This window comes from Trachemys scripta, chromosome 10 (assembly GCF_013100865.1).
Source record: "Trachemys scripta elegans isolate TJP31775 chromosome 10, CAS_Tse_1.0, whole genome shotgun sequence".
Classification (NCBI taxonomy): domain Eukaryota; kingdom Metazoa; phylum Chordata; order Testudines; family Emydidae; genus Trachemys; species Trachemys scripta.
This window is the reverse complement of record NC_048307.1, coordinates 31,716,233-31,741,619: the sequence shown is the minus strand read 5'-3', so window position 1 is coordinate 31,741,619 and position 25,387 is coordinate 31,716,233. Positions and strand designations below refer to the sequence as shown.

Sequence of the window (25,387 nt, the reverse complement as noted above, 5' to 3'; positions counted from 1 at the left end):
CTCATTTGAAGAAGAAAATTCTATTAGGAACAGTTAATGCAGGGGCAAAAGTCATCTTAAAGGCATGGGAGTAAGAGGAAAGACTTGGGCATTCCTTTCTATCTTCATATGGCCTATAATGCTCTTGATAACACTCTTCAGCACTCCATAAGGCTTTTCACTTCCATCTCCAACAAAAACACTACATACCTCAGCTTCATCAAACCTACTAGGGTAAAATATTAACAGTGATCCCGCATCCTTTTAGATCAATTATATCAACAGATCAGCAAATCTGGCTGCTCCATATTCCATGCAATGGGGACAGGAGCAGCAGAAGCACCCTAAAAGTGGGGGGCCCACAGGTGCCCAAACCGTGGCCCACCCCAAGGCCCTGGCCTCACACTGCCCCTTTGATCCCCCAGAACCCCTGCGACACCCCTTCTCCCTGCCCTTGCACCACCCCTTCCCCGAGCCCCCACATGGCCCCCTCTCCCTGAGGCCCCCCCCTTGCGCGGCCCCTCCCCCCCCCCCCCCACCAGACCCTGCTCCCCCGGCTCACTCCTCTCCGCCCCCTCCCCTCCCTTGTTTGCCCTCACAGCCAGTAAAAGTTGGGGGGCAATGGCTCTGCCTGAACCCTGCTGAGGTCACGGTTATGGTTTTGTGTTGGAGTGTAGAGAAGAGTGAGAATCCAATGAAATAATGGCAAAGCAGGTGATTTTTAAACTTTGTTCTTTCTGTATCAATTGAGTTTTCATCAAATCACCATGAACGCTTCAAACAGCTCTCACACTTTATTCTAGCGTTTGGTTTTAGCCAGTTCAATTAGATTTTTACAAAATAAAGAGCTAAAGCTTGTATTAAACTGAACTGTAATGGAACCAGAGTTATGGTGTAGCAGTAACAAACAGATACAGTCCACCCAGGCTGAGAACACTGCTCCACCTGCTGGCAGATATGTGCATTTGTCACTATTTTGGAGCCCAGAATCTCAGATGCTAAATAGTTGGCTCTTCTATATAAGCTGGGGCAAGCAACCTGAACTCCTAAGTTGCTTCATCCCTAAAGCTTACATTCTGTGCTACAGACCAAATAAAGCCAGTCAGCATTAGGGTTATCAGATGCAAAGATATTTATTGATGCCCTGAATAAGCACATTTCATTGTACATCAGGAATCCAGTTCAAAGCATCTAAATCAGCTCCCAGTTCAAGACCCAAAGGGAATTATTTGCAGAGGCAGATGGCGTCACTTTGGTCAGTATAACAGGCGCATGACAGGAAGTGATGGGGGTAAGTCCTTCCCTGACCAAAAGGGGCCATTTTCTTCCTGAATTCAGGCTTCACTTTGTGCCACTATTGCTAGAGAGTAGTAGCAGCTATGATCACTCTGGATCAAACTCTTCAACAGCCCACCTTTCTCTGCCGCACGAGTGACTCAGGAGCAGAGGGAGGCCTGCTGAAATCAATAGTCCTGGAAGGCTGCACACTCCAGGCTGTGACAGGAAGCTGTTCCTTGCTAGGATTTCTTTACTTCTGCTGCTTCAGAGAGTGACTGCTCCGTGAGCTGCTGGACCAGCTCTTCCACATACACTTTAAAAAGAGGAGTAGGGTCCTGAGAGAGAAAATGGGTTAATGAGAGACTGAACCTGAGCAGCAACAGGAAGAGGGAAGGGGTAAAGTGTGCAACGGCCATTGTGCTAGTTAAACCATGAACAATCTTTAATGGGTGTTTTAGTCCTTACCTTTTAAACACACTGCCTCTCTCTATCTGTACTATGGCACCAAGACTTATCTCTATTCACTAACCTGCAGCTCACCCTTGGGATGTTTTCCCAAGCCCTTCCCCTCTCTCCCATGGAAGGATACGGCTTCACTCCTGAATAGTTTAGGAGGAAAGAGCAGCATGGTGACTGTGACGCTGTGTGGAATCTGGGGGACACTTAAGAACATTATGAATATCAATATTGTAAAATTGTAATGAGTTGTGCCAGATATGCCATGTAAGCGATCTGCAAAAATGTTATAATTCGCCAAAGATGATAATCTTGTTTATATGTTTGTGTCACCTTTGTGCTATGGGTTATAGATATGTATGTCCGTATTTCAAAACTTGTGCTATGCTTCTGGGTGACACCCCCAGACAGTGTGGGCATCAGCTCTGCCTAGCCTGCTTGATGGCCCATTAAGGACCATCAGCTATACAACTGACCCATTGAGAGAAGGCAGATACACCTTATAACTCAGCAAGGCATGCAGGGGAATGCCTATGGACAGAATGCTAAGGCCTCCAAGCCAGGTGCTGGGCAGCTTGTGTTTGAAACAAAGGAAGCACAGGCCACATGGCAAAAGACTATAAAAGGCAGCTGCATCTTCTCCATTTTGTCTTCAATCCTCCTTCTTACCTCTGGAGGAACTTTGCTACAAGCTGAAGCTCTTAACAAAAGACTGAATGATCCATCCAAGCTGTGGATGTATTCTAGAGGAACTTTCAAGCCAGCAAACTCACCGCTACTGCTAAGGACTGATATATGGACTTTAAAGTCTTTGTATGTATGTGACTGTTTTACCATTTAATGTCTCTTCTTTTTCTTTCCTTTTTCTTTATAATAAATCTTTAGTTTTAGACACTAAAGGATTGACTGGCAGCATGATATTTTGAGTAAGATCCAAACCTATACTGACCTGGTGACGTTCTTCTAACCCCAAAGGGGTCAGCCACATTTTTGTATTTGTGAGCAGAGTTTAAAATAACTTCTCACTGTACTGGACCTATGTGCTGACTGAGAGCCAGAAAACTGGCTTGCAATAAAAACTGTATGATTTCTTTTTTGGCTTGTTGATAATCAGTGTGGGAGATAGGAAGCACAGTTTGTGACTGGTGATGAGCTTAACTTCAGAATTAACCACCAGTTTTGGGAGTATCTCTCTCCCTTTTGCAGCCTGCCTTGACTTTTGCATTTCCAGTGAGGGCTACCCCAGGCACCCCCAGGTCACAGTGACCAATGGAAGTGTATTTGAATAAGTGTAAAGTAATGTACCCTGGGAAAAGTCACCCAGTCTTTTCTCTCACGCACACAACTCTGAACCTGCGACATGCTAGGCCATAAGCACATAGGGTAGAAAGTGATGCACAATATCTCACGGCGTTCTACTGAGCAGTTTGCCATTCCCTCTGAATAGAACTTTGGTCACTATCACCTCGCTGAGAGTGAAATGGCCCTAAGAAGGGCAAGGAAAATAGGCAGAGGTCTGGGCAGGACTGAGACCAGACGGCAACCTGGGAAGAGGCTGCGCAAGTGGGGACTGGGCTGTGGTACTTAGAATCCTGAAGGGATGGTGAAAACTGACTAGTCCCTCCATTAGCTGTACATGTCAAGCAATTTCACCCAGCCAGTGCTGCAGGACAGCAGATGGTCATGTACTGGAGGGGCTGGATCATTTTACTGGCTGAGCGAAGCAGGGCCCTGCTCTCATCCTGATGGCATGTGACTGTTGGTCTGGAAGTAAAGCTGTAACTTTGGAATACCACATCTGATCTATTCCAAAATTTCAGGGAACGTTCTACTCACGTATGGGCAGAATCCTATTGATTTTGGGGAAAATCAGAAAACCGGAAAAAGGAAATGGGGGGCACAGAACCCCTCACATCTGCTTAGCACATCTAGCAGCTTTAACAAGGCTTGTAATTGTAGAGATTTAAAGACCAGATGATGGCAGCCATTAACTTCCAGCATAACACCCCGACCATCTCATCTCTGCCAAAGTTCCAGAGGAGTTTAACAGATTGGGAGATAAGGCACTCAGGGTGTGAAACAGGAGAAAAAAAAAAAGAGGGGGGGGCAGAGGAAGAGGGAAGGAGACTAAGGAGTAAAAAGGTACTTTGGAGTTGCAGGGGTGTGTGGTGAGGGGAAGCAGGGACCTGAAGCAGTGGTGCCCTGTTGTGCTCCCCCGACCAGTAATGGAATCTGTCCATGCCTCTCCCCCCCTCCCCCCGATTACTGCACAGTTGGCTCAGCAGAGGAGCTTGGGCTGAAGGCGGAGCTGGGGGTGGAACTGGGGATGTGGGAGGAGCTGGGGGTACAGGCACAGCTGGCCTGGGGGTAGAGAGGGAATGAGGGCAGAGCTGCAGCTGGGGGGAGATCCCTTCCCGCCTTCTCGTTGGGGCTGGCCCAGGCCCTGTCATGCACCCACCTGAACATTCCTCCATGCCCCCTTATGTGGCCATGCCCCATAATTTGGGGACCACTAACCTGGAGGGAAGTGAAGATGTGGAGGTCAAAGCAGGCACCAGGAGGGGAGGGGGCAGTGTAATTGGAAGGGAGTGGGGGGTGATAATGAGGCAAGCAGGGATCTGGGGATGGGGAGGAAAGATAAGGACCCAGAAGAGGGAGCAGAGACTGTTTATAATGAACCCTGCATTTATCAGCTCCACAGCACAAATACTGTCTCTGGAAGAAGGGGGGCCCTGGAGGGTGGGTGGGAGAGTAGGCAGTGATTCTCAGCCAAATGCTGGGGGGCATTAGGATTCTAGTGAGGGAGCTGTGTGAACTTCTATAGTCAAGTGGGAAGAGGATGGAGTCAGATTAATGAGTAATTGGAAGGTAAAGAACAAAAGCAGCTCGGAGTGCAGGGACTAGAAGTATCTATTGCAGGCTCCCCATTACCCATCCACATCACTCCCTACACATCTCCTTCCCCCGGCCAAATAGCTGCAGGCATAAAAATGACTGGTTTCAGAGTAGCAGCCGTGTTAGTCTGTATCCGCAAAAAGAACAGGCGTACTTGTGGCACCTTAGAGACTAACAAATTTATTAGAGCATAAGCTTTCGTGGACTACAGCCCACTTCTTCGGATGCATACAAAGAAGTGGGCTGTAGTCCACGAAAGCTTATGCTCTAATAAATTTGTTAGTCTCTAAGGTGCCACAAGTACGCCTGTTCTTTTTGCGGATAAAAATGACTGGCTCTCCACTGCTGCCCACACATCACAGACTGCAGGAACATGCTGCCCTCTCACTGGGTCTGCAGCTTGGCCCACAGACACAACAAAGCGCACCCCTCTAGTTATTTATCATAAATAACGCAGTAGTCATTTGCAGTCACTGGGGTCACGCAGTGTGATGCTGCTACAGGGTTTCAGCCGATCACTACACAGGTAGGGGGAAAAAAATCTAACGCCCTGACCCCAGAAAGCACTGCAGGCTTTGCTAGGTGCTGAAGCCACTCAGAGACTGGGCACCAGTTTATAGAATCATAGGAACCATAGGGTCAGAAGGGATCACAAAGATCATCTGCTCTAACCCCCTGCCAAGATGCTGGATTTGTTGTGTCTAAACCATTCAAGACAGATGACTCTCCCGTCTCCTTTTGAAAACCTCCAGTGAAGTAGCTTCCACAACCTCCTTAGGCAGTCTGTTCCATTGTCCTGCTGTTCTTACAGTTAGGAAGTTTTTCCTGAGATTAATCTAAATCAGCTATGCTGTAGTTTGAACCCATTATCTCTTGTCCTGCCCTCTGAGGCAAGAGAGGACACCCTTCCAAGTATCTGAAGACTACTATCATGTCTCCCCTTAGTTTCCTCTTTTCCAAACTAAACACACACAGTTCCTTTAGCCTTCGTTCATATGGCTTGCATTCCATCCTTTGATCAGCTTTGTTGCTCTCCTCTGGATCCATTCATTTCTCCACATCCGTTCTATACATTGGTGACCAAAGCTGGACGCAGTACTCCAGTAGAGCGGTACTATCACCTCCCGTGTCTTGCATGCTATGCCTCTATTAATGTAACCTAAAATTGCATTTGCTTGTTTTGCAACAGCATCGCATTGCTGATGCATGTTGTGGTTGTGATCCACCACAACTCCCAGATCCTTCTCTGCAGTGCTGTGTGCTGCCAGGCCAGTTATCCTGCATTCTGTATTTGTGCTTTTGATTTTTCTTCCCTAAGCGTAGCACCTTACATTTGTCTTTGTTGAATTTCATTTTGTCATCTATAGCCCAGTTCTCCAATTTATCAAGATCCCCTGAATTTTAGTTCTATCCTCCAAAGTATTGGCAACACCCTCTCCTCCTCAACTGTGTCTCAACTGTTTAGGATGTCTCAAAAAAAAAGTAAGTTCACAGAAGAGCACAAGTACTGATCCATTCACACTCATGCAGGTAAGGCTAGAGATCAATGATTCCACACGAGGATTGCTAAGCCTTTTGATAATTGCCCTTGGCCTCCACTGCCAACCCTTCCATGCTCTGTCCTTTCTTCCTCTGCTACTACAGGACACCCCCACCCCTGGAATTGGTGGCCTGGAATCCCATCCTCCATGAAGCTCAGGAACAACTAAGCCATACTATGCCGTGTCTTTCTGTGACTGCTGAGGTTGCAAACAGATGGGAGGATGGGAGTACTGGGGGTGAGCGTGGGGCACACACCCTGCTGGCTGCTGGGAAGCTTGGAAGCTACTCTCTCTTCTGATGCATTGTGGCTGCCTGTGGGATCCCCAACCCCTACCTCATAATACTAAGCTCCAGATTAGTATTTCTGAAAAGCAAGTGAAACTGAGGTGTTGATAGGGCTGCAGGGGGGGACCTGGAACCTGCAGTCATATCTACATATCCTAAGCAGCATGGATGTGACCTAGAAGGGGCTCAGAGGAATGATTCCTTCTGAAAAGAAAGAAGCCAGCAGACCCAAAGCATTTCCATTATAGGGTCAAGGGTGTGTGTGTAACTGACTCCTATCAAACACCCCCAAGGAAATCATTCCAACATTAAACATCTCCTGTTAAAACATGTCCACATTAGCTGTGCTGATTAACGTGGCACTTCGGAGGTACCCACCTCAGAGCACAGCATCAATGAGAGCACTGCATGGGCTCTTTGTAAAGCAACTGAATACACAGCCAGTGGGTGCTGCCCAAGAGAGAGTGAGGACATTGTGTTCCCATATAACTCAGAACTCACCTTCTTCTCTAGAAGCCGCTGCTTTTCTACGGCTTCTTCCAAACTCAGCCCAACCCACTCAGCCTCCTCTTCTGGGATCACAAATTCCTGTGTGACAAGAGGAAGGGGTTAATGGTACAATCGCCACTGGGGAAGTTAGTGACTAGCTCCAGTAGGACTGTGGGAATGTCTCAGGCAACTGCGGGGGAGCTAATTGGAACAGAATCACCGTCAAAAGAATTGAGCATTGTGCATGTGCACTTTCCATTTCTGGTGACCAGCAAAGAAGTTTATCCACCCCAGCTTACTTCTTTTCCATTTAGCAAACATAGGTTTGTTTCTTATTGCACACAAGCTGCCAGGCTCTGTCTTAGGTCAGCATAGTGAACGTCAGAATAGCTTTGGGAACTGGGTATCACGTTAACACTGGCTCTGTGCTGACTTACTTCAGCATTAAATGTTAATCAGCCGTATCCCACACACACGGATAGGGCTTCACTGCAGCAGCAGCTCAGATGGCCCGTCTGTCAACATAGTGGTGATGGTAGAAGCCCAGTGATCATTTCAAGGCCTTTCTGGCTAACACCGAAAACGTGAGCCTTTCCCTTCTGACTGATCAAAGGTGCACTCAGCAAACAGCCCATGTAAAATGACAACTGGCCAAATAATAGAATGGGGGGGGGAGGGGAAATCAACTCTACCCTCCAGTTTTAACCCTGAGAATAGAATCTTCAACTATTCATCACCCCACTGCCTAGCAAACATGACCAATTAGGAGGGACAGACAAGCTTCATTGTATAGATCTGATAATAAACAGGTGAACTACCCACCTGATACTTGTTATAGATAGCCTCTCTCTTTGCTGGATCATTTGGATGCAGGCTAGGGTCCCTCCGAGCAAGCCGTAGCAGCATTGTTCGTTTCAAATCCATCCCTAGCTTGGAACACAGATCAACCTTTGGAGTCTGAAGGAATAAAGTTTGATGATTGATGTTGATGGATGGATGGATTCAAAAAAGACTGTAAATTACTTTTCTGCAACATCAGTGAAACAGTCAGTCCTTTCCCCACCTACTTGTGGCTACTCCTCAGTACTGCCTGCTATTTTATAGGCAGCATTGTAGTAACAACCAGAAAGGAAATTTAAACTAGGCACTAAGAAAATGCTGCAAACAGCTGCGTGACTAGCTGGTGGAATAATCTGCCCGTGGAGGTTGTTGAAGCTCTCACTAGAAAGGCTTGAGGACAGACAAGGCACAGCAACTTCTTGCATCTACATTGAACTTAACTCACTCTGAGGTGTAGTCAGAGCGTAGCCCCTGAGTCACAGAGGTCTAGAATACAGACACAGCTGCCCTAACATTTAATGCTGAAATCAAGATGGAACATTGCAGGCTGGGACCTTTAGGGCTGCACTGCCATATTAAGGTTAGGGTGCTTCCAACCAGCTCCACTTACATGATTTGGGTGCAGCACTGTGGTAAATGCCAAGCTGCTGATGTGGACCTCATTGGGAAAAGTTCAGGGGCCTACCCTCCCCCATAACTCAGCAAAGCAGAAACACATGCGCCTTGCCTTGAGGATGTAGAAATCCAATCCATAGGCTGCATCAATCAAGTCCAGGGTTCTCATGGTGACTGTAATGGTCAACTTCTTGTCAAGGATCTCACTATACAACTCCCGCTCAAAAAGCTGTGGCTTCCAAGTCTTCTTCAATCTGTTTGAGAGCTAATAGGGATAAACAAGATTCCCAAAGAATAAATCATCCCTCTGTTAATGGCCACATTACTCAGAAGAGACTATACAATCGCACCCACAAACACTGGCATGGCAGTAGAGAGCCTATGTTTTGTCACAGAGCCCCTGAGGCAGGAATGGACAAATAGGGCCCACCCGCAGATATAGCGTGTGGGGAAAGCAGAACCCAGCATGCAATCTGGGCAGCAAGGCTACATTGCATGCTGGGAAGTACTTCTCACAGCTATTGCAATCTACTCCATTTTATGCAAACTACTCTCCTGATAAGCTGCTATGATCCACAATTGAGTTAAGTTGGGGTGCCCCCCTACCCAATGACTTCCTCCTGCTCCCCCACATCACCTTCTCCTTGCTGGTCAGTGTTTGTCAGGTTTCATTCACCTCAGGTTTACCCTGATCCAAGGCTGGAGACATTACAATGCCGCTCCAAGACCCAGAACATTGGGTCATCCTAGGACACACCAAGGGATTACTTGGAACGAAACAGACAAACTCTTACAAAAAGCACAAACATGCCTTGTTTGGCATCCCAACACCTCCAAAGACTAGCCCTAAGGCAGGAAGCCTAATCACACCATAGGAAAGTAGACACACTGTTGCTGTGTGCGGAAGCCTTGGTTCACACACCTCGGTTAGACAAACACAATGCTAATTATTGTCGGCTCTGCTGTGCAACAGATTTATTCCTGTGTCAAGAAGTTGCTCTAGATTCTCAAAAGGTATTTAGGTACTCAACTACCACCTGATTTCAATGGGAGATGGGCACCTGATACCTGGAGGGTCTGGCCCTTACAGCCTTTCAGGAACTACAGAATAAAATCATGCTGGGTCAGAAATTAAATCTAGGCATGATTTACTGAAAACTGGATGAAGGGTTTGCTGGAGAAGTCTGTGGGTATTGGGTCTCAGTCATTCCAGAGCAAGTTTGCTCAGCTGATAAGTAAAATTATATTTGTTCTACCTGCCACCCCTGCACACTTACCCTGGGATCTGATAGCTAAGCTGGGCTCTTCCTGATTTGCACATCACCAGCACTAGAACCTAACACTGGAATTCAGTCAACAATTCTGAATACGTTGCACAAATAGGTGGGCAGCAACCACCACCAATTTGGTCGACTTAGTATACTTTCTCTATACACACATATGCCCCCTGTACATCATTTGAAAGCTTATTATGTCTACTTTAAGATGAGGTCTAATGTGAAGCTGTGAATTGATGCCATTACCATAGAAACAGTGATATAACTGCCATCAATACGTTAAAATGACCACTTTGACATATTTGTATTTGTTTCTGTTAGTTTGACTCTATGAATCAATTCAAGACATAAAATTGGATTTCTTTGTTGTTGTGATGCTTTGAAATTATAATCTAGAGCAGTGATTCTCAACCTGTGGTTCACGTACCCCTGGGGGTCCGCAGATTATGTCTATAACTTCCAAAGGGGTTCTCACCTCCATTTGAAATTTTTTTTAGGGGCCACAAATGAAAAAAGGTTAAGAACCACTGATCTAAAGGGTTAAACAAAGTCTAACAACATATTTGTACAGGTATCATTGAACTGTAATAGCACTGCTGACATTTCTAGTCAACGTCATTACTGTTGGGAGCAAAGGCATATGTTGGCCTGACAGAAGCCTGCTGTGGATTTTAAGAGTCTATTCTCATGTTTGACAGCATAAGCAGAACTGTGTATGTATAAGAAATTGCAGCACAATCATGCATCTCTCTCAAATCTCTCCATTTGTTCTTCCTCAACATCTGCTATTTTCAGTAGAGTCTCTTGTACATCTGATGTGACATGTACTTCAGCAGATATGTTGATAAGCACTTCTGGATGCTATGTAGGGTAAAATGTGTTTGTCTTATTGTTGCTGACATGGTTGTTAAGAGTTGTAACATGCTCTTCTTCCTTCTTCAGTGCAGAGGCAAGGACTTGTTTGTGGACTTTGTCTTCACTTCTTCTTGTTAGGTAACTTCTTTCTCTCATAGCCTTTGGATATTCATAATATGAAGCTGTCATCTCTAACACTAATACTGACCTGTGCATACGTGTCACTGAATTAAAACAATAATTTCTAGAATATTTCAATGGGTAGTTGCATAGGCGAGTACAAAATTAAATCTACCAGGCAGACTAGATGCTACATTGTATGTATAAAAGCTCACAAATGGAGAACTACATTAGGAATTAACATACATTTATATCTACCCACTACGAAGCACAAACTATGGGCATGTAATCTACTGCTAGTGGTGTGCAACATTCAGCGTGAGACTGATCAGATCAGCAAATTTCAATTGAAAATATAGAAAATTATTATAATCACGTGATATGCTTTGACATATAAAACATGTGATGTGAAAACATTTCATGTTAGTATATGTTATTATTTGCCATTTTTGCCACATGCTAAACAGCATCATTTCTGGGGGGTGGGGAGGGGGGGAATTGCCCATGCAATACCAATGAAAATCTTTTAATACATTATCATTTACTAGCTTTGACCAATAAGCATGACATTAAGGTATTGAAATTAATTTAAACAGAAAAACCATGGTCATGTTGCAGTGTTTCTGGAACTGTGAAAAAAGTTACACTCATTTTGGGTACCACTGTTTCACCTTACCTACAGGCTTACAGCCCCACTTGACAGCGCCACATCATACCTCATCTTAAATAAGTTTTCAAATAATATATAACATGGGTGTGTGTAGGGTGGATACATTAAACTCAAAAAAATGGCCCTTTTTGGAGAACTGCCACACAACTAAACAAGAGTAGGCACCAGTTCTCTTCCAGAGCTGTACTGGCATTGCAGTACCAACAGGAGCAGGAACTTGTTTGGGTCTGTGAAATCAACAGATAAGACTAAATATGCACAGGTAGCAGGTTCTGTGAAGTAATAAGGTATCAATTTTACAGACCATAAACACATACTTTAAGCAACACCCTTAATGAAACAACTCAGACTAGTGCAGGGGTAGGCAACCTATGGCACGCGTGCCAAAGGCGACACGCGAGCTGATTTTCGGTGGCACTCACACTGCCCGGGTCCTGGCCACCGGTCCGGGGGACTCTGCATTTTAATTTAATTTTAAATGAAGCTTCTTAAAACATTTTAAAAACCTTATTTGCTTTACATACAACAATAGTTTACTTATATATTATAGACTTATAGAAAGAATCCTTCTAAAAACATTAAAATGTATTACTGGCACGCAAAACCTTAAATTAGAGTGAATAAACGAAGACTTGGCACACCACTTCTGAAAGGTTGCCGACCCCTGGACTAGTATCTGGTCTCATATTATAAACTAGTGAAGGGTGCCAAGCTGAAAATAACAGTTTTAGACGGAACAAGTTTAATTCTATTCCTGATTAAGCTTAAGAGGTTGGTGCTCAAGATCTCTTATCTGTGCTCAACACAGTCAAATGCCAGAGGAACAGGCCTGCAAGTTATAGGACAGTTTACGGGTCTGAAAATATGGTTTTACATAAAGCACATCTTGAATAAATACATCGAAGGCAAGAACTCTCTATGTAAATAGGAGACAAGATCCATGTCCTTACAAAAGGAGAAATAAAGTGATTTACATTAAGTTCATTAGTTACCAGGAAGGTCATTACTTAAGCACTTAGAAATACACCTCCAAACTTCATGGCCAGAATTGATCTTGGCATGCCCCTCCCCAACTCTGCTTCTTATAATAAAATTATCTGCAGAACAGCAGGTAAAAAGCAACGACTTTCAGGATGCACGGGCTCCTTTCTAAACCACGTGGGGATAAATTTATCACTCCTCACACTGCCTGACTGTAGCTATGACTTTGCTTCCTACCATTCTGCTCCTCTTACTGTATTGTAGCTCTGCAGCTTTGGCAACACTAAGGCTGCAGCAGCTCCTCTTGCACATGTGGTTGGGTCTTGGGACTGGTCTGGGGGGAGGGAAATCGAGCCAAGATACGCAACTCCAGCTACGCAAATAGCGTAGCTGAAGTCGAAATATCTTGGATCGAATTACCCGGGGTCCACACGGCGCTGGATCGACGGCCGCGGCTCCCCCGTCGACTGCGCTACTGCTGCTCGCTCTGGTGGAGTTCCGGAGTGTTCGGGGATCGATATATCGCGTCTTAACGAGACACGATATATCAATCCCGGATAAACTGATTGCTACCCCGCCGATAGGGGGGTAGTGAAGACGTACCCTTAGTTACACAGCCCATTACAACACTGCATAAACATGAATTATTTCTCAAGATTAGCAAATGAAAGTATAGTAGACCACAGTTCATATGATACTCTCATCAGAGCAGGTGGGAAAAAGAGGAACAATAAACCCTAACATGGAAGCCTGGATACTATTGGTGAAGAAAAAAGAATAAGAGTTACAGCAACTGCCACCCAAGCTCCCTGCTACTGAAGAATGGGGGGTGGGGGAGAATTTTCTCTCCCTTCTGATTTTGGTGCTAAAGTGTGTGGTGGTGGCAGCCTGTTCCTAGCATTGGCCCAGTTCACTCAGCAGACAAATGAAGCCATAAGATGAGAATGCACTTCATACTCACTCACTTTGTCATTACCAGCATACCGAAAGCCAGAAATCCAGCCTTCTCCTCCCCAGAGCCCTTGCTGAGACTCTGGGGGGTAGTAGACTGGGATAGGAACATCCTGCACTCGCTCTCGTTGGCCTGTTTTTGGATTTAATTTATATTTCACCCCAAGGGGTTTCCAGTGAACTGGGGTGGGCTGTGTATTATCCTGTAGTGACTTAAGATAATGAGCAGGCAGACGGGCATAGATACCCTGCTTCAGTTTCAGAGCTTCCCAGATCCGCGGCGGGTACTTGTGTAGCGGCATCAGGCAGTGGTTGCTGTTAACAAACAACAGAACGGATCAGTTAGGATATCGGATATTTGTCAAAAAAGTCAGGATGGCCGGGACAGAGTTTAAAAAGGGAATTGTCCCAGCCAAAAGGGGATGTATGGTCATCCTATCTACAGGCAAGTGGGTCCTGAGGGAGTCCGGTCAGGGCTAGGGGAGACCCTGGCCTGACTAATTGTGCCACTCCCAAGAGGCTGGAGTGATTCCCTATCCTGGCACTGGACCAGCCCTGGCCACGCTGCCAGCTCAGCCTGGCAGATGCCCTGGGCATAGGGAGTCGGGGCTGTGTGGCACGGCACGGGCCCACCCCCGAGGGGAAGGGGCACGCTGGCAGCACAGGGCTGGGCGGGTCAGTGTGCGATTGGCAACTGCCGGTTTGTATACAGAGCCCTTGCACTGGGCTGGGTGGAACGGGGCCGGCCCCACCATGCCAGGGCTAGCTCTAGGTTTTTTGCCGCACCAAGCAAAAAAATTTTTGGCTGCCCCCCACCCCAGCCCTGGGCTCTCACCTCCCCCGCCCCCCACCAGTGCCCTCCCCCACCCGGACACCCTGCCATCCCAGGCCTGGTCTCTCCCCCCACCCCACGCACCCCCTGCCGCCCCAGCCCTGGGCTCTCTCCTCCCCCCACCCACACCCCCTGCCGCCCCAGCCCTGGGCTCCCCCCACCAGTGCTGACTCCGCCCGTTCCCCCCTTGCCTCCAGCCAGTCCGGCGCTGGCAGGGTCGGGGTAAGCAGTGGGGCTCTCGGGCCACGCCTCAGCCCAGGGTCCCTCCAGCCAGGGATCCCACCTCCAGGACTAGCCGGACCCGGGAGGGCAGAGCTGGGGGACCGCCCGGCAGGGGGCTGAGGAGCCGGGACAGGGTAGCCCCAGAGGGAATGGAGCCCCGGAGAGCGGGATGCGGGCCCCGCATGGCAGCACCCCGCCCTCTATGGCCCCGCTGCTGCTTCTGCTTCTGGCTGTCCTGCTGCAGTCCCTGGGCAGCTCGGGCTGTTTCGCCCAGCCCCGGCTGTGGCACTGGGGGGCGGCCGCCCTGCGGTACCTGCAGGTGGCTCCCTGTGCCCCGCAGGGCGGCCCCCAGCACGAGTATCTCCTGCTCGGCCCAGCCACAAGGTACGGGCGCTGCTCCCCCACAGCGTGAACCGTAGCAGCCCCAGGGTGCCCTGCGCGCACCACGCACTGCTGCTGCCAGGGCCGGCTCTAGGCTTTTGCCGCCCGAAGCAACAAAAAACAAAAACAAAAAAAGATGGCCGGAATGCCGCCCCTGAAAATGTGCCCCCCCAAGCACGTGCTTGGTTTGCTGGTGCCTAGAGCCGGCCCTGCACCTTGCTATGCCCCAATGCCCCTGGCTGGCCCCCTGCTCTGGGGACCGCCCCCCCCACAAGTATGCCTGGCGCCGGACCCACAAAATGTTAATCCGGCCCTGCCGCCGCCCTGCTTCCCGGGGCTCCAACCGCCCTGCTCCCTCTCACTCACCCCCCCCAGCCCGACCCCATCTACAGCCCACGTACCACAGCCAACCCCCGCTCGCGCAGACAGGCCCAGCGCCCGCCCCTTGCCACCGGAAACAGAAACCGGGACCTGCGGCGCTATCCACGAGGCTGCTCCCATTGGCTGCCGCTGGTGTCACTCGCAAGCTCCGCCCCCTCCTCTCGGGGTTTGGAGGAAGCGCGAGCGGGGACAAGCGAAGAGCGGATCAGAGCGCGCCTGCGAACGGGCACCGCCCGCTGGGGCGGGGCGAACCTAGCTCCCCGGAGTCCGCGCACCAGGGCCCTGCCTATGCTCAGCCCAGCTCTAGCAGGGGTGCGGGCCTGAGGTCAGGGGGGTTCAAGGGGTCAGGCTGGGAGCACCAGGGTCAGGCTGCGGGTGGTGGGGTTGGGGGCGAGGGCGGCCACCTCCAAGATGCAGAAAAACCAGCCACTGACCACCCCCAAAAAGGGCCCTAGTGCCCACTGTAGCGCATTGTGACCGAAATGCATTAGCGCAGTGGATTTCAAACTGGGTCACAGCCCAGTACTGTAATGTAAGGCACTGGGTTGCGGCAGCTCTGGTGAGCACCACCGACCAGGCCGTTAAAAGTCCTGTCGGTGGTGCTGCCTGGCTAAGGCAGGCTCGTCCCTACCTGTTTTGACACCACACTGTGCCCCAGAAACAGCCAGCAGCAGGTCTGGCTCCTGGTGGGGGGCCACGGGGCTCCGCGCACAGGGCCGGCTCCAGGCACCAGCCTACCGAGCATATGCTTGGGGTGGCACCTGGAGGGGGGCGGTGCTCTCCCGGGGAGAGCGGAGCCGCAGCCGGGCTCTCCTCCCGGCGCTCCGGCCAGTCGGGGAGAGCGGGACCCCGGCCGGGCTCTCCGCCCTCCTCCCGGCGCTCCGGGAGAGCGGGCCCGCGGCCGGGCTCGCCGCCCTCCCCTGCTGCGCTCCCTGGCGGGGGGCAGCGGGAGGCTTTTTTGCCTGGGGTGGCAAAAAAGCCAGAGCCCTGTCCATGCGCTGCCCTTGCCCCGAACACCAGCTGGGGGAGGCAGTGCCTGCAGGTGAGAACTGCAGCTTAGGAGCCAGATCTGCTGCTGGCTGCTTCCGGGGTGCAGCGTGATCTGTGGTGCCAGGACAGACAGGAAGCCTGCCTATGCACCCCGGCTGTGCCCCTGCCCGGGAGCCGCAGGAGGTAAGCTCATGCCCCAACCCTGCGCTCCCCCAAACCCGTATCACACTATATCTGGTTGCTCTTAGTCACAAGAGACTAGTCACTTACCCTAGATCAATTGGTACTCCAAATCTTACACCAAAGACAACACTAGCAGCCAATTCTATAGTAATGTAACTATAGGTTTATTAGCTAAGAAAAGGAAATAAGAGTTGAGAGGTTAAAGCAGGTAAAAGATATTAACAGGTGAGTCACAGTTTGTAGTTCCAAATGGTGGCAGTGATGTGATAAACTGCCAGTTTCGCAAAAGTCTTTTTGGGGTACCCAGATTGTCTCCGGGGATCTCTGCTTTGCATCTGGTACTCTTCCTTGTAAGAATCCAAACAGTCCAGAGATACAGGAGCTTTCTTTGAATCATATTTATAGTTTCTTTACACAGAAAGCAAGCTGTGTCTCTACCCACATGGGGTTTTCCTTTGATGCTGAGTAGTGAGGAATGCACGTAGTCTTTTGACCTCTGACCATCATACATAATGGCTGCTTGTTTTGAAATTAGCATTTCACAAGACTTCTTTGATGGGTTATTTAGTTACAGCGGTGTACACACTGTACATTTTTGCTGTTACATTATAACAGGACACAGACAAGTGAAAATAATGCAAGTTACGTCCCATTAGTTTTCATGGAGTTTAAACACCACTCTTATACAAACACTTTGATCTGTATTAACACAAATGAATTGGCCTGTGGCCCTGATCTGACTTGGTCTGCTAGCATCACACGAGATTTGGCTTGTTTTACTTTCTTATTTTCAAGCAGGGCTTTATCTTAGTTGGCTCCTATTTTCCCCCCATCAGACACTCTATGGATTGTAGACAATTTACCAGCATGATTCCACTGGTATAATTTTACCACTATAGCTATATGGGTATAACTCCCTTTGTGAATGTTTTTATTCTGGAATAAGTGTGATTTTTTTCTGGCTTGGTTGATGTTGCTTTGAAAGCAGTATGTTTGTATGCCATTTGACAGCCTGTACAGGGTGAGTGGCAAGAGCTGTGCAGTCTGCTACCTGCAGTTTTCTGTATCTGTGGCTTTAGGCTTTCAGCTGCATCAGACCTTGTGATTCAGCTGCCAGTGCTGGTGGCCTGTGCAAGGTGAGATGGGGTGGATAGCACGCAATAGTAAATGGTTAGGGGAACATCACGTTTCAACCACTCTCTCTCACAGCCCTGCTCTGGAGTGAGTCCTTGCCTTGTGCACATGAATAGAAATGGGCCTATGAAATATGGGAAAGTACTATGGCTCATTCACAAGGCAAATACAGAACTCCTGTTCCAGCCAGGAAGGGCAGGAGGAGCCATTCTCCAGTGTGCTGTGAAGAGTACATCCTCACTGAAGTTTGTGCCAGAGTTGGGATTTCCTACACAAAGCTTTGCCATTGGCCTTGGAGGAGGCTGGAGGAACTGCCTATTTCAGGAAAGATCCCCTCCTTCTTGACTCCAGTACGTAGTTCATGGGAGGCTGCACCTGCTTAACTGAGGTGGATTATCCATTTGCTAGACTATGTCTACACTTAACCACTACTGCTGCACCACTGTAGCACTTCAGTGTAGACACTTACTACAGTGACAAGAGGGGTTTTCCCTTTGCTGTAATAAATCCACCTCCCAAAGAGGTGGTAGCTAGGTAGATGGAAGAATGCTAGTGTAGGCCAACCATTACTCACTTCCTGTTCCAGATATAAAATGAGATGGAATGGCTAATCCATTGTCTGCAGCTATTGTCCTGGGCAGACGCCTCCTGACTTCATAGGCCCTTTGGATGCAGACCCAAGAGTTTAGAGTCTTTGGGCTGGTCTACACCAGAAAATTAGACCCAGCTACAATAATATAAATAGAACATTTTGCAAGAGACAGAAGATGGGGGCATGAGGTCAGCACTGACACGCACAAGCAATAGTGGAGGAACAATTCTACTGAATTATGCTGCTTTAGATGTTTGGTCAGGGTTCCCCCACATGAGGAAGGGAGATTACGGTTCAGCTTTTCTGCCAGTAACCCTGGCAGGAAGTGACCATTTCCATGTCTTTGCCTGCCTGTTCAGCGCTCTATGTGCAATGAGGTTGGTGCTCCCGGGCCAGTTCCTACTGGATACTTATGCACACCACAAAAGCCACCAACATGGTCTCAGCAGAGAGGCCACGGACTGAATGGGTCACAAAGCCTGAACTCTCTTCTCCCTCGCACAGTGGGTTCCCTACAGCCAGGAAAGGGGACTCTCTGGTGGGGAAGGGGGAACGTGCACTGCCGCTGTCTATGTTAAGCTTGTTCTATGGAGAGATTACTTCAGCCTCCAGGGCACCATCACCACACAATCATACCCATGAAAGAAGAGACTGGCTGGGACTGCAGAACTTTGTTTTACTTTTTATTTGATTTCTTGCCTTAGACATACAAATATAAAATCCCATTCCAGAAAGTGCTATTGCAGATTGGACGATTTCAAGTACAATTACATTTATTAAATTATAAAAACACGAAGCTTTAAAATTCACTATATAAAATAAAATTAAACCACAAATATTACAGCAAAAAAATCAAGTATTTAAATATTGGCATCTGCTCAAATTCTACCCGAGGTAATTGACAAAATATTTATTTCTCCCAGTAAAATTATGCAAGATAATTCTTTCCAATCATAGTGTTGGGGATGAAGAGGAATAAGAGTAACAAAATAATTACAGGGATTTACCCCCCTCACCCATCCCAAAGCTCAATGTGCTTCACAGCATTGAAAACTATATTAAAAAGGCATAAATTAGAGTATTATTGCTCCATCTAGTTAATATGCAGCATCCCAGCTGCAAATGCAGCATTCTATGTATGAAAGAGTTGCAAACAATTTATTACAATCCACTAAGGCCAAGTGCTCAGTTTACAACTAATTAGTAACAACTGAAGGAAAAGTGCTAAAAACTGGTGATTACGTTATAGGAATCCCAGAGTGTTTGAAATCCTGCTCCAACGAGGTACAAAATTACTAACGAGAGCCTTGCTACAGGAAGGGAAAGGAACAATAAGACAGAGACCCAAGCCTATAGCAGAATAACAAAGGCCAGTGGATTTGGGACATATCATCCCAATATAAAATCCCGACTTCATGTTGCTTGGAACAACTAAAAAGTCAGACTACCACAACACTTAGTGTTACCACTCAGCATCTTCCATACAAATTCACATTACCTGTAGCATGGAGTGAAGAGATACAAGTGTTTCTAAACCACCTGCAATAGCCATAACCATTTTTTCCCCTTTCATCAGTGGCTTTTTCATCTAGGTACAATGAGTGTTATTCGCTCATCTGTATGTCTGTTTGAAAAAATTAATTTGTAAAGAAATATGGCAACCAATGTGAAGTTCTCGTTGCTGCCTCTACTCCAGGAGCAAGATGCAGATCAACTCAGCTTGCAGGTCTTCCCCAGATTTACCTGCACCAAATCCAGCCCAGGTCCCCTGAAGAGTGTTTGTTGGAACTTTAAGTTAGCTGGTGACTGGATTAGTTGCTAGAGAAGGGTAAAGTTTGAGACTGTAAGCAGCTGGCAAAATGCTGGGCTATTTTTCAAAAGCCAAATAATCTTACCCAGAGAAAGGGCCCTTAATTAACAGCTCTTACTCTCTTCCCTTCTCCCAACCGCATGTTTTAAACAGAGCCTTCGCTGTCTTTCTCTGCAGCTGATCATCGTGAAGGAAGGATCCTTGATGTCAAATAGCAGTCAGACTCCATATCGTATACAGGAAATATACAACACGCTACTCACATCAGACCTAAGTATGAAATAGTCAGCACCCTGAGGGAAAAGCCAGAAGTCACATACGTTTAACATCCACCAGGCCAGATGTTCAGGCACTGGCCTCCTTTTGCTTGACACAAATTGCACACAAATAGTTGCAGTTGCAATTTTGCCCCTGCAGTTTAGTTTGCTGAGGTGTCTGATCCCCTGGTTGGTACATGCACTTTGACATCGGCATGATCAGGGCTGCCCCTAGCTATTTTGGTGCTCGTGGGAGGGGGGGAGGAGGGCTGTGTGGGGCCCTAGGCCGCCGTGGGGGAGGAGAGGGGGGTTGGCCACCTTCTGCGGGAAGTGGAGTGACCTGGCCCCAGCCTGCTCTGCTCCCCTGGCTCCCAGCCTTGGGAGGAGGGGGGAACTGCCCCCCAGCACTCGCCGGCAGCGCGGCTGGGAGCCAGGGGAGCGGAGCAGGCTGGGGCCGGGTTGCTCTACTTACCGGTGGGTGCAGGCCTGACTGCTTCTGGAGTCCTCAGGGGAGTGGGGCTGGGGCCGGGAAGAGCCGGGGCTGGGGCAGGGAAGGGGCCATGCGGAAGAGCTGGAGCAGGGGCTAGAGTAGCACGCAGCTGCACAGGGCACCAGGAAATTTCCTGGTGCCCTACACAGTTGCGTACTTTGCGTATGGGTAAGGACGGCCCTGGACATGATCTCAGCTGTGGATGCTATAGCCGCCAAGGCATTTAAACAAACTCCAGCAGCTGCTGACCTGACACTTGATAGAAACAGGAGTGAAAACAGTAGCCTGATCTGGGGTTTGGTTCTTGTTTCAGTGGCAGAATTTCCACGTCAGTTATTATTCCCCCAATGCAAAGCTGGATGTGAAGGACTCAAACCCTTGAGCATATTATGGAGATGGGCAAAGGGGCAGCTAATTCTAGAATATATGGGCACAATGTGCCTCTATTTCCATAGTTTTGCTTTGGGATGGGCAGCCCACCGCACCCCTGCAGCTCCCCAGTAACGCCAAGATGAGACAGACATGCCTTGCTGAAGGAGGCCACCGGCTCCAGCTAATACACAGCTGGGGTAGTTGCCCTTTCCATGGCAAAGGGAGGTGAGATCACAGGAACTCCTAGTGGAAACAAAGCCAGGCACCATCCTGGAGCCCTCTGCGAGGAGTTGGCATCTAGAGAGGAGCTCTGGTGCCAGAGACCTCACTATGGTAGGTAACAGCGAGCCCCAGACCAGCTGCCATGGCTGGAAGGAATGGAGCTCTTGGCTTTTTGGTGGCACGTGGATGCAGGCTATTCCTTTCTTTATAAAACACATTAGAAGCCTCTCCCTATCCCGTGGAGGGGTGCGGGGACTTCTTGTCCCCATTTTCCCCAAAGGCAGAGGCCTAGCATCTGCAGTCAAACCTGCTCCTGCCATTGTGCTGCCCTGGCTAGCCAGCAAAAACACTACTGAGTTCTGAGCATGCACAGGTGGCAGTTCTCACTCGTCTGGAGAAGGGGGGCCCAAGCAAGTCCTCCATCCCACTGGCCTGTGGCCCTGCATGCCAGCCCGACTCAGGTCACTGCATAGAGCTCCTCACGGTCATTTTTGCATATCTGATAGCGACAGATGAGCTTCTGTGACCAGGCCCAGGGATTCTTATGCTTATCACAAGGCGGGAGTAGGAAAGCCACGCTGCTGGCCACCAGGATGTGCCAGATGCTGTGCGTGTAGTAGTAGTTGTCACTGGTTTCCATGAATGCATACACTGAGATGGCGACGAAAGCCAAGGTGATCCCTGGAATGAGGTAGAAAACCCAGCGCTTCCATGAGGTGGGGTAGCAATGGCGGCGCTTCACTCCGTGGTAAACCTAAAGGCACAATACCAGAGAAGGGTTATAGCAGCACAGACCCACCTCTTCTGTGGGGACCAGCAGACGCTCACACTGGTAGCCGGGGATCCAGCCAGGAGGGGAACAAAGTGATAACTAAGAGGTCTGCACCTCCCAGCAAGAGAGGTCACTTGTACCATCTCAGTCCTGAGGAAGGAAGCTTAGAGTCTGCCCCAGCATGATGCAATGCCTGGACCTGTCTATTTTGTATTCAAGGCCCCAAATACCTTCAGTTAATAGAACAACCAAGTTACACATTTAAACACATGGAGTTAGCAATGCCCAAGTCACAGTCGCTGTACCTTTAAAGGCCCAGAGCACATATGTAGCCAGCAATCACAGTTCAGCCATGAGACGTGCTGGTGAGTTAGAGCTGCCAGAGCAGCTGGGCCGGGCCAGGCTGAGATTGGTAACCTGGGAATTCCTCAGTTAACTTGTGGCAACAAGTTAAGGAAGAGACAGAAGTTGAAAGCACCTAAGCCTTCCCCTTTACCAGGGTCAGTGCATCCCCAGGTCACCCTGATCCATGGGCGGAGGGGAGGCTGCCTGAGGCCTGCTCATTGGGGCAGTCAGGGATCTCATCCCACTCAGCCACTGTGGCAGCTCCTCCCAGATTCCACCTTGTTAAAAATATGTTTCTGAAAGCAGTAACAAATGGAGCACAGCCCCAGCCCAGCAGTCACTTACCCATGCCATGATCATGATGATGAGAGCAAAAAGACAGGGGCCCATCATGTTCCAAATCCCTCTGCGGTCCAGCTGCAGGGACATGGCAATTAACAGGGTCCCCAGCACAAAGAGAACCTAAGCAAGACAAGAGGACAACACTGACATCAGGAACGTATCTACCAGACTACCTTGCAGTGCTGTGCAGCGCACTGTAGTCACTTGGCTCCTGTGGCTGCCAACGTCCTAACTCAAATGCAGGGTCCCTGGAAGGGAGAATCCTGCGGAGAGGCGCCGGAATCTGGATGGGATACAACAGCGCAGCATAAAAAATGCCACCTGGACAGACAGAAGCGCCACACTTGCCCTGCCAATGTGGCTCTGGAACAGCAGGTTCAGTGCTGAGCACACCGTGATGCTGAGAAACTGGAGAGGGTCAGAGAAGAGCAACAGAAAAGCTCTTTGGGGCAGGGACGGTCTTGGTGTTGTGTTTTTACACAGCAGGCCCTGGCCCAGGCTGGGCTCCACAGTGCTTCCCCAACACAAATAGTCGGGAAGCTGCAGGAGCCAAGTTCTGAGGAGAGATTACAGTTTGGCTCAGTGAGGGCGAATAAAGGAGACGCGTGACGGTCTACAGCTAACTGAGGGGGATGGCACAAAGGGGCGAGGGGGAACGGATCCAGTCGGGAGGGGAAGATTCGGCTGAATGTATTGCAGCAGCACACACGTAGGGTGACTAGACAGGAAGTGTGAAAAATCGGGATGGGGTGGGGGGTAATAGGAGCCTATATAAGAAAAAGACCCAAAAATTGGGACTGTCCCTATAAAATCGGGACATATGGTCACCCTACACACAGGCCCTAGTCAGGCTCTGGGTGCTGCACAAACACAGAATATAATGCAGGTTTTGCCCCAAAGAACTCGTTCTCTAATTTGACACATGGAGAAATGACACCGCCGAGGGGTTAAGTGGCCAGTGAGCCTGAGACACTGGGCCTGCCTGAAGTCCCGAGCCCCCTCATCTGCACCCAGCAGGGTGAAGGCACTCTGGCTCTGAGTCAGGCCAAGCATCTCGCACCGGGCACGTAAAACCCTGGGCCACTTTGGAACATGCCTTGGCCCAGGTCACGCAGCCCATCAGCGGCAGAGTCAGGACCAGAACCCAGCTCTCCTACCCCCCAACCCTTTGCTTTCACAACAGCCCAGCTTTGCGCTCTGGGGTCAGCAGGAAAAGAAATGGTTAAACAGCCAGTCTCAGTCAGTTGTGACAAGCAACTTCCTGCACCGCAGGTCTCAGCCTCGACATTCCCCTGGGTTCTTCAGTTAAAACTGATCTCTGAAGGACCAGGGCAGGAGGAAACTTGCCCTCTCCCTACTCTGCTAGTTGGGTGGGTGTCAGGATAGGAATCACAATGGTCCTGGTGGGTCAGTACCATTCACAGACTGCCCAGGATTTGCAGTCCTAACTTAGCCACACATTCAGTTGCACATTCATTCGCCGAGTCACTGCTGCATGGAGAATTTGTTTGGAAGTTGAATTAAAATCCCTTCAGCCATTTTAGAAAAGTGTTTTTTTAAATGGATGAAAAAATGCCATTTTCCCACTTCAGAAGACAGATCCCGGGTCTGGTTCTTTGCTTGGAGAGGCTGGGTGGTTCCACCAACAAGTGGGATGGAGGGGTTAAACTGAGCAGGCGTGTTGGCCTCTCCCAGCTTGACCCAGCTGAGCGAGAGGGCAGGCAGTACCCGAGCGCAGACCTACCTAACCCTGTCAGCCCTTGCCTTTCTGCATGCTCACAATGTGGATATTTGAGTAATCAATCATTAGGCCCCACCCTACTGAAATGAATGGGGCAATTCATCTGTCTCAGAGCTATTGCTTCAGGGTCTGCAGGGAGCATGAGACCAGGGGCTGAGAGGGCGATGAACTCCTATTCATCTCTAGGAGTTTGACTCAAACCAGCTCTGGAGGGCTCAATACTGGCGCAGCTGAGGACTCTGTGTGGGGAAGGTCCCGTTTTCCACCATCCCAGCACAGCTCTGCTTGGGTAGCACTGGCAGGGCCCCCACACAGACAGACTCCAGCCTGCCTGAGCCATGGTCAAGGAATGGGGAGGCCCAGTCTCCCCGAAGAGAAGTAGCAGCTGTCCCCATTAGCCCAGCAGATGGCTCATGTGGCACCCCCGCCACCCCAAGCAGGATGGTAGGGCCATAGGGGACCGGCACCCCGAGTGGGGCTGTGCCAAGGGCCCTGGGTTGCCTTAACAGACATCAAGCCAAATACCAAGGACATTCAGGGCTTTTACATTTATGAACATTTAGAATCCCAGGGGCCACTGACACAGGTACAACGGCGCAGAGCAGCACACAACAGCGGGCATGGAGCCTGCAATACTAGTCAGCCTTTGGCAAGCCATGTGCTGCTATGTCACCCCTGGCCTGATCCAAAGCCCAGTGAAGTCACTGGAATCTATCCACCAACTACAGCGGCCTTTGGCTTGGGCCCCAAGAGCACAGTAACCTTTGCTCACTTGGACCAGTTAGTTATGGAAATAGGGCTCTCTCAAAATCTCCTAGAAATTTAAATGCAAAAGGCCAACCTCACAACACTGATACAGCGTGCAGGCTGCATGGCTAGGGTTACCATACTTAACAAATAAAAAAAAGAGGACCCTCCAGGGGGTCCTGGCCCCGCCCATTTCCCCACCCCCAGCCCGCCCCAACTCCACCCCTTCCCCGTCCCAACCCCGCCCTAACTCCGCCCCCTCCTCCTTCCCACTCCCAGCCACGCGGAAAGGGCTGCCCGAGCGCTACCGGCTTCACGGTTTGCCGGGCAGCCCTCAGACC

The 25,387-nt window shown here is 49.3% G+C and overlaps 2 protein-coding genes across 4 annotated transcripts in view; both read right to left on the bottom strand.

The window, feature by feature from the left end:
- Positions 1 to 1,093: 1,093 nt before the first annotated feature.
- Positions 1,094 to 15,175, bottom strand: MRPL28 (mitochondrial ribosomal protein L28). Of its 2 annotated transcripts, none has more exons than XM_034784311.1 (6): positions 15,070 to 15,175; positions 13,248 to 13,548; positions 8,492 to 8,644; positions 7,747 to 7,881; positions 6,937 to 7,023; positions 1,094 to 1,592 (listed from the first exon to the last, which is right to left on the bottom strand). In XM_034784311.1, the coding sequence occupies exons 2-6, from the start codon at positions 13,533 to 13,535 to the stop codon at positions 1,497 to 1,499; spliced, it is 759 nt and encodes a 252-aa protein (XP_034640202.1). In that variant the 5' UTR covers positions 13,536 to 13,548; positions 15,070 to 15,175; the 3' UTR covers positions 1,094 to 1,496. The 2 variants fall into 2 exon arrangements, with proteins under 2 accessions (XP_034640202.1, XP_034640203.1); XM_034784312.1 differs by lacking the exon at positions 15,070 to 15,175 and adding an exon at positions 14,601 to 14,770.
- A 5,203-nt stretch (positions 15,176 to 20,378) lies between these two features.
- PGAP6 (post-glycosylphosphatidylinositol attachment to proteins 6) overlaps positions 20,379 to 25,387 on the bottom strand; it is a 52,739-nt gene continuing 47,730 nt past the window's right edge. The window contains exons 13-14 of one of the 2 annotated variants that reach the window (XM_034783469.1): positions 22,562 to 22,678; positions 20,379 to 21,853 (exon numbers count right to left, since the gene is read on the bottom strand). In XM_034783469.1, coding sequence (XP_034639360.1) covers positions 21,557 to 21,853; positions 22,562 to 22,678 — 414 coding nt within the window. In that variant the 3' untranslated portion in view covers positions 20,379 to 21,556. The remainder of the gene's footprint in view (positions 21,854 to 22,561; positions 22,679 to 25,387) is intronic. The other variant, XM_034783470.1, reaches the window with a different exon arrangement.

What these genes read in the sequence shown, in the direction of transcription:
- MRPL28 (XM_034784311.1), bottom strand. Translation starts at nt 13,535, where the DNA reads ATGCCGCTACACAAGTACCCGCCGCGGATCTGGGAAGCTCTGAAACTG. An exon ending in TGGATTTCTACATCCTCAAG is followed by an intron (nt 7,882 to 8,491) that starts GCAAGGCGCATG and finishes TTATTCCTTCAG; the next exon opens with ACTCCAAAGGTTGATCTGTG. An exon ending in AGCGGCTTCTAGAGAAGAAG is followed by an intron (nt 1,593 to 6,936) that starts GTGAGTTCTGAG and finishes TTTCTCTCTCAG; the next exon opens with GACCCTACTCCTCTTTTTAA.